General features: G+C 41.6%; 2 protein-coding genes across 3 annotated transcripts in view; one reads left to right on the top strand and one right to left on the bottom strand.

Annotated features, from left to right (window-relative positions):
* LOC134852147 (serine/arginine-rich splicing factor 1A-like) overlaps positions 1 to 12054 on the bottom strand; it is a 232731-nt gene that overhangs the window by 45001 nt on the left and 175676 nt on the right. The gene's annotated exons all lie outside the window — the stretch shown is intronic.
* On the top strand, positions 2602 to 6302 carry LOC134852003 (sarcoplasmic reticulum histidine-rich calcium-binding protein-like). The gene is made up of 3 exons (XM_063868279.1): positions 2602 to 2609; positions 4751 to 5279; positions 5511 to 6302. The coding sequence occupies exons 1-3, from the start codon at positions 2602 to 2604 to the stop codon at positions 6300 to 6302; spliced, it is 1329 nt and encodes a 442-aa protein (XP_063724349.1).

Genomic DNA, 12054 nt, shown 5'->3' with positions numbered 1-12054 from the left:
AAGAGACGACGTACGATTAGGAAGAAATCTACCAATCGATTTCATGATTGTACGACAAAAACCAGATCAAACTTTTATATTTAGAATACTTCCAGCAGTAAATTTAAAAGTTCATTTACTGACCTAAAGTTTTGAAGAAACCTATTAATTATACACCTATTAAACCTATTAATTATACAATAACGACCGATAAAAACAACACTAGTCGTTCTCCTTGAAAAATCTGCAGTAAATTAAAAACATCTTGAAAAAAATGTTTATTGAATATAAAAGTACGAAAATATGTTAGTATAAAGCATAAACTGTTAGTATATATAAATCATTCCTTCATCCCAGCTTCATCACCTAAAATATACCAGCAAATCTCAAAAACTGACTGACATCAAAATTAAAAACTTAACATTTTTAATTTAACCTTTTATCGAACAACTATCAAGGTTTAACCTTGTTTTAACTTAAATTAATTTCATTCATAACAGCAGATCATCAAGGCTTCACTTGGATCTTTAAGTAAAACTAAACTAAATCTAAATTTCTGATCATCAAGGCTTATCCTTGGATCAAATGGAAAATCGATGTTTTAATCAGTATTATTCGAAGTTAATAAGGAACGAGCGTTAGTTGTCCAGAATACGGCCACAGTTATTTAAGTCAAATTCATTGCTGAACCCTAATTAATGATTCTTTGGCCTCGATCAGAGTTTTAATCTTAATTTTGAGTTACCTTAGAAACAATTTCCTGAAGCAAATCTCCAGTTCGCTTTACTCATTCCGTGTACCGTATCCTAAAGTTTGTGCGATGAAGAATTATTCTGCAAAAAAGTTTTTCCTCTTTCAAATCCACATTTTTCATAATAGCAAACAGGAAGCTTGTTTTGCTTGCAATTATTTTGACTATATACCCAGGCGCGGTTCTCGAGAGGGGGGGGGGGGGGGCGTTTTTTCGAAAAAAATTCGAAAATATTGTCAACCTTTTTTTAGGTCGACCAAATTGATTTTCTCAGGGCTTCCAAATCACTATAAAGACCCAAATTCTCTGCGCCACATGCAAATTTTTGAAAAAAGGCCAAAATCAGTGTTTTTAGGCACTTTTGGGAAATTTTTGGCCAAAGAATCCCGTTTTTTTGGCGCGACCCCCACCCCCCTCAAAATTAGTATATATTGGCGCCAAAGGCGCCTGCAGAAAATTTTTAAGGTCTTCCACAAAAAATAGATATCTCAAAAAAAACAAAGGGGGGAATTTTGACCCCCTGCCTTTGGGTCGGCAGATGGTCGAATCCCTGAGGGGGGATTTTAATCCAGTTTTAACACTTTCTGCGCATGATGAAAAAAACGATACTGAATTCTGGCAAAAACTTTAATATCACTGCTAACAACATATCAAGGGGCCTACAATGACATTGAAACTTCCGTATAATCATAGTTACTGCAAACCATTTACGAAAAAAATTTGTGTGCTGTATGTTTTCTTGCCATACTTGAAAAACTAGTGCTAATTTTGAAACATTGTGTAATATTTGAAATAAGAGAGCAATAATTGAATCAATGAAGCAATATCAGTAGTATGGATATAGTATACTAGGATGGAGGGTTGTCATCTATGGATCACCATTAGGTATCATTCGTAATGGTCATCTCACCATGTAATATATGACAACCAACTTTCCTCCTGTTTTCAACGACAACAGCTAGTCCCTATGCATTATGTAGGTATCCCATTGGTCCCTATAAGAAAGTATAACCGAAAAAATTTCCATACAAAAAATTATCAAATTTTTTTCTTTCAATTTTTTTAAATTTTTTTTTTGAAGTTTAAAACTAATTTTTTTTCATTTCTTCATTGAGAGTAGATGATTTCTCATTATTTCTACGCATGACTAAGGATCTCTGTGCACAACTAATGATCTCTATATATTACAAATGGTGCTTTTGTATTATAATTAGTTGTTCCTATAAAAACTTTAGCTCTCTGTGTATAACTAGTAATCCTTATGCATGAAAAATTACCCCTGTGTATAACTTTTTCTCCATACGCCTTCTTAATGATCGCTAAAGATTCCCACGTATAACTAATAATCCCTATGTACTACTAATGATCTCTATGTATAATTGATGAATTCGATATATAACTAATGATCTCTGTGATAGCTAATGACCTCTGAATATAAAATATGGTCCCTATGTACAACTATTGATCCTTACGTCTAAGTAACAGTCCCTATGCTTATCTAAATATCCCCATAAAATACTACTTCTCTCTATGTAACTCTTTGATTCTTTTCTATAACCTTTAAAATATAATTTTAATCAATAAACTCTATGTATAACTAACGATTCCTACTAAAAACTAATGATCCCTATGTATAACTAAGGTTATCTATACATACCACCTATTTAAAAACTGAAAATTGTATAGGCTAGAACCAAATTTGCTCGAATGCACTGAATAAATGGATGAACCGAGCGATGAAAGAATTGAGGCCTGGATGGATTGATGGATAAATGACCTAATGGATAATTGAGTCGATGAACAAGTAGATTGACGGACCGACGGAGGGCTGGAGAGACGGATGGATTGCTGGATAGACAGATGGACGATAGATGGCTGGGTGGGTTGCTGGTTAGATTGCTTGATGTCTTAATGGGTAGCGGGTTGGATAGATATATGAATGACACGCTGAAAACTTAGACGGGTGCGTGATTAATCTATTGATGGATAGCTGGACTGATTGCTGATTGGTGCAAAGACTATGACTGTCTAGTTAAAGGAATGGCTTGCTTGATTGTGGCTGGATGGACCAGATTTTGATGCCTTGATGGTCGAATGGATGATTTGATAGAGGCTGGCTATATGGATGGATGGTTGAAATACAGGATGAATGGTTGGATAGATGACTGTATGATTGATTGTTATGATTGATCAATTTTCTGATAGATGGATGGGTTGGCGCATAATTCAACTTTTCATGACATCGCTGTAAGTCTGGGGGTTAATATTTTTACTCATGCTATATATATTATACTGCTCCTGTTTGCACACATCAAGGTTCGAAACAAGAAAATTTGATAAATTTTTGCAAATTTTTTTAAATCAAAATTAAGTATTTGTTTACCTAAAAATTATAATGTTTTTAATTTGTTTGCATAGAATCGCAAATTTCACAGCACAGAAAAAAGCCTTCTGGTATAGATGTTGGCCACCTTTTTCCGACAATTAAATAAGAATTATCAGTTTACCAAGGACTTCTATCAGAGTTCCTTTTTTGAAAGATGAAACGGTTGACAAGGAAGAACTTTAGGCAAAAAAATTATCTAATTACCCGCCCTCCTTTAAAGCAAAATAGTGGATTGTCTTAAGCATGTGTTCTACTAGTTTTCAGGTTGTGTTTTTTCTAGAACACCGTAAGCGACAGGAAGTATCTCAATGTTCAAGTGAATCATGGTTTTCTCGACATTCAACGCATCATGAATAGCAAAAAATTTTTTTTATAACATACACATTTTTTGACGAGTATACATTGGTTGATTCTTTTTGAGATTTTTCTAACAAGAGATCATCCACTGCTTTTCTTTTGAGCATCAAATTTTCCCAGAAAATGAGATCATCTCATTCGAAATTTGGTTGGTTCGTTTTTTGAATTTTCAGTGAAGAAACGCTGAGCTGCTATATAACTTGACCAATTGCTTTGTGAAAAGTTTTTTTTTCATAGTTGAAAGACTGGTACCGTTGCTATCGTTAGTTTTACTAGCGGCATTTACTGAAAAAATGTGGAATAAGTTCATAAATCTTGTAATAAACAGTCTATATTCGCGGTTCGACAAGGCTCTGCAACTGAATTCAAATTTTTGAAATATTTGACGCTGTGTCAGAATTGGTGTCTGGAAGAAAGAAACAATTTTTTTGTGTCGTCATAGGTTGTTATTTTAGCTTGGATCTGCATAACATTGTTTCTAGAGTTCGTTTTAGTCTTCAACTTTCCATGGTATCCATCAAATGGTGAAAAACAGCAATTTTGCGGTTGAATCATTCAATCCAATTATGAAATGTTTAAGCTGAAAAGGAAAAAGATAAGCATTTTTTTTCAGTTTGTATTAATTACTACTTAGTCTTCTTGAGGGAATTATTGGGGAAACTTTGTGGTTAATTTTGTTTTTTTTAGGAATTATACTTCGCAAATGGCTCAACTCCTACACATTCAGTACTGCTTGGTTTAAGAAATCAACAGTTGTTGCAACAATTGATGGAATGCAAAACAAACGGAAAGCAACCAAAAGTTGTTTAAGATAAATTTAAGTTTGTGTGGTTTTTATCAGTACCAGTCACAAGCCAACTCGTGATTCTTCCTAATTGCACTCAAGTTGCTATTAATTAGCAAACAATTCAATTGTGAGAAAACTTCATTGCATATAAACGAATTGCGGCTAGCGGTGGCGAGCTAGCTAAAAAATTGCAGGATTGGTTTCTATGTGCAAAGATACATAAAATAATCAAACTTTGAAAGCAGGAGGAACCCAACTGATGTCACAATACTAAAAAGTGTGAGCGGTAGAAAAAATCTATTTTGTTTTCTGTAAAAGTTTTTTTGTTATTCTAATTTTTCAGCGGAAATTATTCAATGTTTTATATGTTTTCAAAAATCACCTGCAATTAATTTTTGATCTGCTGTTTCAAATTGAAAATGCAATTACTATTTTTGATCTGAATTATTCAGTTTTTTTTATCAGTTAACTGAACGTTTTGATCATTTAGACCCAAAGACTTGCAGACACATGGACACACAGGCACACATACATACAGGCCCACAGACACACAGATACATACACACACAGACACACATCAGATACACAGACACCCAGACTCACAGACACCCAGACACACAGACGCACAGACATACAAACTTACAGACACACAGACAAACAGACATACAGACATACGTATATACAGACACAGAGACACCCAGAAGACCAGACGGACAGACAGCCAGACACACAGAAAGAAAGAAAAACGACAATCAGACACATCGACATATAGACACGCACGCACACAAATATTCAGACACACGGACATACGGACACACAGAAACATAGACACACAGTCACAAAAACACACCGACACACAGACAAACAGACACACAGACACACCTGGGCAGACAGACACACAGACACACAGACATACAGACACACAGACACACACGCACACAGACATACAGACACACAGACACACAGGCACACAGACATACAGGCCCACAGACACACATATCACAGAGAGACACATAGCAGTTACACAGACACCCAGACTCACAGACACCCAGACACGCAGACGCAGAGACATACAAAACTACAGACACACGGATAAACAGCGAACAAACACACGGACACACAGGCCTACAGACATACAGACAAACAAACATACGTATACACAGACACACAGACACCCAGAAGACCAGACGGACAGACAGCCAGACACACAGAAAGAAAGAAAAACGACAATCATACACATCGACATATAGACACACACGCACACATATAACAAGAAACGCAAGCACACAAAGATACAGACACACGGACATACGGACACACAGAAACATAGACACACAGTCACAAAAACACACCGACACACAGAAAAACAGACACACAGACACACATGGGCAGACAGACACACAGACACACAGACATACAGACACACAGACACACAGGCACACAGACATACAGGCCCAGAGACACACATATACATACACAGAGAGACACATAGCAGTTACACAGACACCCAGACTCACAGACACCAAGACACGCAGTCGCAGAGACATACAAAACTACAGACACACGGAAAAACAGACGAACAAACACACGGACACACAGGCCTACAGACATACAGACATGCAGACACACGTACATACAGACACGCAGACACCCAGAAGACCAGACGCAAAGACAGCCAGACACACAGAAAGAAAGAAAAAACGACAATCAGACATACAGACATAGAGACACCCAGGCACACATACACACAGAAACGCAAACACACAGATATACAGACGCACGGACACAAAGACATACAGACATACAGACACATAGATACACACAGGCAGACAGACACACAGACATATCGACACCCAGACACGCAGCCTCCCAGACCCAGAAAAACAGACACACAGAACCACCGACACACAGATACACAAAATTTCACACACACGGATAAACTGGCACACCGACACACAGACACAAAGGCACACAGACCTACAGACACACAGATACAAAGACACACCGACGCACAGACATACGAACTCACAGCACACGGATAAACAGAGAAACAGACATACAGACAAACAAGCATTCAGGCACATTAACAACCGACACACCGGCACACAGATACACCGACACACAAACATACGTACAGACACACTTACAAAGAGACACACAGACACCCAGAGGACCAGACTTGCTGACAGTCAGACATACAGACACATAGAAAAAATGAAAATCAGGCACACCGACACACACACACACACAAACATACACACAGACATACAGACACACAGACACAAATACACACAGAAACGCAAACACACAGACATACAGACACAGAGACACACACACAGGCAGACAGACCTGCAGACCCATAGAAAAAACGACAATCAGACACACCGACACACAGACAAACAGACACACAGACATACAGACACACAGACACACAGACACACAGAAACGCAGGCACGCACACACGCTGACACCCAGACCCAGACACACAGACACACAGACCCATAGAAACAGAAAGGCAGACACACATACCTACAGACACACGGAACCACCGACACACATATATACAAACTTACCGACACAGGGAAAAACTGACGAACAGACACACAGACACAGATGCATATAGACACACCGACACACATAGTGGAATACCGAGGCACAAACATACAGACACAAAGACACATAGACAAGCAGACACACAGACACGCAGACATACAGACCTACAGACACACAGACAAAAAGACACTCAGACATACAGACACATAGACACATCGATCTACAGACATACAGACATACAGACACATAGACATACAGACACTCCGACACCCAGAAACCAGACACATTGACACGTAGAAACACAGACAATCAGACATACAGCCAGACAGATACATAGAAATCCGGGCACACAAATAGCCTGACTCACAGTCACCCAGCCACACAGACACAAAGACACAAACACACAGACATTTAGACAAACAGACACACAGACATAGGGACACGCAGACACATAGACACACCGACACACAGACAGACAGAGTCACAGACACACAGACACACAGACACACAGCCACGCAGACACGTTGACACACAGACACAGGTACACACAGACACTCCCACTTACAGGACATAGACACACAGACTGGAAGACACACCGACTTACAGTCACGCAGACACACAGACAGGCTGACACAAAGACACATGTACACACAGACACACAGACACACAGACGCTCGGACATACACATACACAGACTTACCGCTACTCAGACAGACAAACATATAGACACAGAGGCACATAGACACATCGACGCACATACATACATACATACATATACACAAACACAGAGACACCCAGACACACAAACACACAGACACACCATCACGCAGACACGCAGACACGCAGACAAGCTACACGGATAAACAGACTTACAGTATCTCAGACATACAGACATAAAGACAGAAAGACACTCAGGCACATAGACACAACGACACACAGACCTACAGACATACAAACGCATAGACACACACAGACAGACAGACACATATACATCCAGATATGCAGGCACACAGTCACGCGGATACGCAGACAGGCTGAAACACAGACACACGTACACACAGACAGAGAGAAACCCAGACACATGGATTTACGGATACACAGGCTAACAGTCACTCAGACATACAGACATAAAGACACAAAGACACATAGACACACCGACACACAGACATTCAGACACACAGTCACACAGATACACAGTCACACAGACACGTTGTCACACAGACACACAGACAGACATACACACAGAAACACAGACTCGAAGACACGCCGACATACAGTCACGCAGACACGCTGATAGACTGACACACAGACACACAGACACACATACACCCAGACGAACGGACATACAGACACCCAGTCACGCAGACACGCAGACAGGCTGACACACAGACACACAGACATACAGACACACAGACCCACAGAAACATAATCGCAGACACACATACCTACAGACACACAGACACACAGAACCACCGACACACAGATATACAAACTTACAGACACAGGGAAAAACTAACAAACAGACATACAAACACAGATGCATATAGGCACACCGACACGCTTACAGAAATACCGAGGCATAAATATACAGACACAAAGACACATAGACAAGCAGACACACAGACACGCAGACATACAGACCTACAGAAACACATATACAAAGACACACAGACATACAGACACATAGACACACTGATCCACAGACATACAGACATACAGACACATAGACATACAGATACTCCGACACCTAAAACCCAGTCACACAGACACTCAGACACATTGACACATAGAAACACAGAAATCAGACATACAGACATACAGATACATAGAAATACGGGCACACAAACAGGCTGACATACAGGCACCCAGACACACAGACACACAAATACACATACATTTACACAATCAGATACACAAACATAGAGGCACGCAGACACTTAGACACATCGACCCACAGACATACACACAGACAGAGTCACTTATATCCAGACACACAGAAACACAGACACTCACACTTGCAGGCACAAAGACACACAGACTCGAAGACACACCGACACACAGTCACGCAGACACGCAGACAGTCTGACACAAAGACACACGTACACATAGACACACAGACACACAGATACCCAGACGCACGGACATATAGAAACTTAGACTTACCGCTACTCAGACAGACATACATATAGACACACAGGCTCATAGACACATCGACACAGATACATCCAGACATACACACAAACACACAGACACCCAGACACACAGACACACAATCACGCAGACACGCAGACAAGCTACACAGATAAACAGCCTTATAGTCACTCAGACATACAGACATAAAGACACAAAGACACTCAGGCACATAGACACACCGACTCACAGACATTCAGACACACAGTCACACAGATACACAGTCACGCAGACACATTGACAAACTGACCCACGTATACACAGACGCACAGAAACATTGACACAGAGACTTACAGGCACATAGAAACACAGACTCGAAGACACGCCGACACACACAGACACACAGACACACATACACCCAGACGCACGGACATACATTCACCCAGTCACGGAGACACGCAGACAAGCTGACACATAGACACACAGACACACGGAAATACAGATACACAGACTTACAGCCACTCAGACATACAGACATAAAGACACACATGCACTTAGACACATCGACACACATACATACAGACATACAGACACACAGACAGACACAGACAGACAAACACACATACCCAGACACACAGACACGCAGTCACGCAGACACGCAGACATGTTGAAACACAGACACACGTACACACAGACACAGAGAGTCCTAGACACAAGGATTTACGGATACGCAGACTTACAGTCACTCAGATATACAGACATAAACACACACAGGCACAGACACACAAACACACAGACATTTAGGCAAACATACACACAGACATAGAGAGACGCAGACACTTAGACACATCGACACACAGAAATACAGACACTCACACTTACTGGCACATAGACACACAGACTCGAAGACACACCGACACTAAGTCACGCAGACACGCAGACAGGCTGACACAAAGACACACGTACACACAGACTCACAGATACCCAGACGTACGGACCTACAGATACACAGACTTACCGCTACTCAGACAGACATACATATAGACACACAGGCACATAGACACATCGACACAGATACATCCAGACATACACACAAACACACAGACACACAATGACGCAGACACGCAGACAAGCTACACAGATACACAGGATTACAGTCACTCAGACATACATACATAAAAACACAAAGACACTCAGACACATAAACACACCGACACACAGACATTCAGACACACAGTCACACAGATACACAGTCTAGCAGACACGTTGACACACAGACCCACATACCACATACACACAGACACGCCGACACACAGTCATGCAGACAAGCTGATAGGCTGACACACAGACACATAGACACACAGACACACAGACACACAAACACCCAGACGCACGGACATACAGCACCCTGTCACGCAGACACGCAGACAGGCTGACACACAGACACACAGACACACGGAAAAACAGACACTCACACTTACTGGCACATAGACACACAGACTCGAAGACACACCGACACTAAGTCACGCAGACACGCAGACAGGCTGACACAAAGACACACGTACACACAGACTCACAGATACCCAGACGTACGGACCTACAGATACACAGACTTACCGCTACTCAGACAGACATACATATAGACACACAGGCACATAGACACATCGACACAGATACATCCAGACATACACACAAACACACAGACACACAATGACGCAGACACGCAGACAAGCTACACAGATACACAGGATTACAGTCACTCAGACATACATACATAAAAACACAAAGACACTCAGACACATAAACACACCGACACACAGACATTCAGACACACAGTCACACAGATACACAGTCTAGCAGACACGTTGACACACAGACCCACATACCACATACACACAGACACGCCGACACACAGTCATGCAGACAAGCTGATAGGCTGACACACAGACACATAGACACACAGACACACAGACACACAAACACCCAGACGCACGGACATACAGCACCCTGTCACGCAGACACGCAGACAGGCTGACACACAGACACACAGACACACGGAAAAACAGATACACAGACTTACAGCCACTGAGACATACAGACATAAAGACACACATGCACTTAGACACACCGACACACAGACATACAGACATACAGACACACAGACAGACACAGACAGACAGACACACAGAACCAGACACACAGACAAATAGTCATGCAGACACGCAGACAGGCTGAAACACAGACACACATACACGCAGACACAGAGAAACCCAGACACACGGATTTACGGATACACAGACTTACAGTCACTCAGACATACAGACATAAAGACACACAGACACATAGACACATCGACACACAGACATTCAGACACACGGACATACAGACACCCAGTCACGCAGACATGCAGACAGGCTGACACACAGACATACAGACACATAGAAACACAGACACTCACACTTACTGGCACATAGACACACATACTCGAAGACACACCGACACACAGTCACGCAGACACGCAGACAGGCTGACACAAAGACACACGTACACACAGACTCACAGATACCCAGACGCACGGACCTACAGATACACAGACTTACCGCTACTCAGACAGACATGCATATAGACACACATGCACATAGACACATCGACACAGATACATCCAGACACACAGTCACACAGATACACAGTCACGCAGACACGTTGACCTACAGACCCACGTACACACAGACACACAGAAACATTGACACACAAACTTACAGGCCCATAGAAACACAGACTCGAAGACACGCCGACACACAGTCATGCAGACACGCTGATAGGCTGACACAGAGACACACAGACACACATACACCCGGACACACGGACATACAGACACCCAGTCACGCAGACATTCAGACAGGCTGACACATAGACATACAGACAGACAGAGTCACAGATATCCAGACACACAGAAACACAGACACTCACACTTACTGGCACATAGACACACAGACTCGAAGACACACCGACACACAGTCACGCAGACACGCAGACAGGCTGACACAAAGACACACGTAAACACAGACTCACAGATACCCAGACGCACGGACCTACAGATACACAGACTTA

This window comes from Symsagittifera roscoffensis, chromosome 7 (genome assembly GCF_963678635.1).
Source record: "Symsagittifera roscoffensis chromosome 7, txSymRosc1.1, whole genome shotgun sequence".
Lineage (NCBI taxonomy): Eukaryota > Metazoa > Xenacoelomorpha > Acoela > Convolutidae > Symsagittifera > Symsagittifera roscoffensis.
The sequence above is the reverse complement of the archived record's forward strand: the minus strand, read 5'-3'. Positions and strand labels throughout refer to the sequence as shown.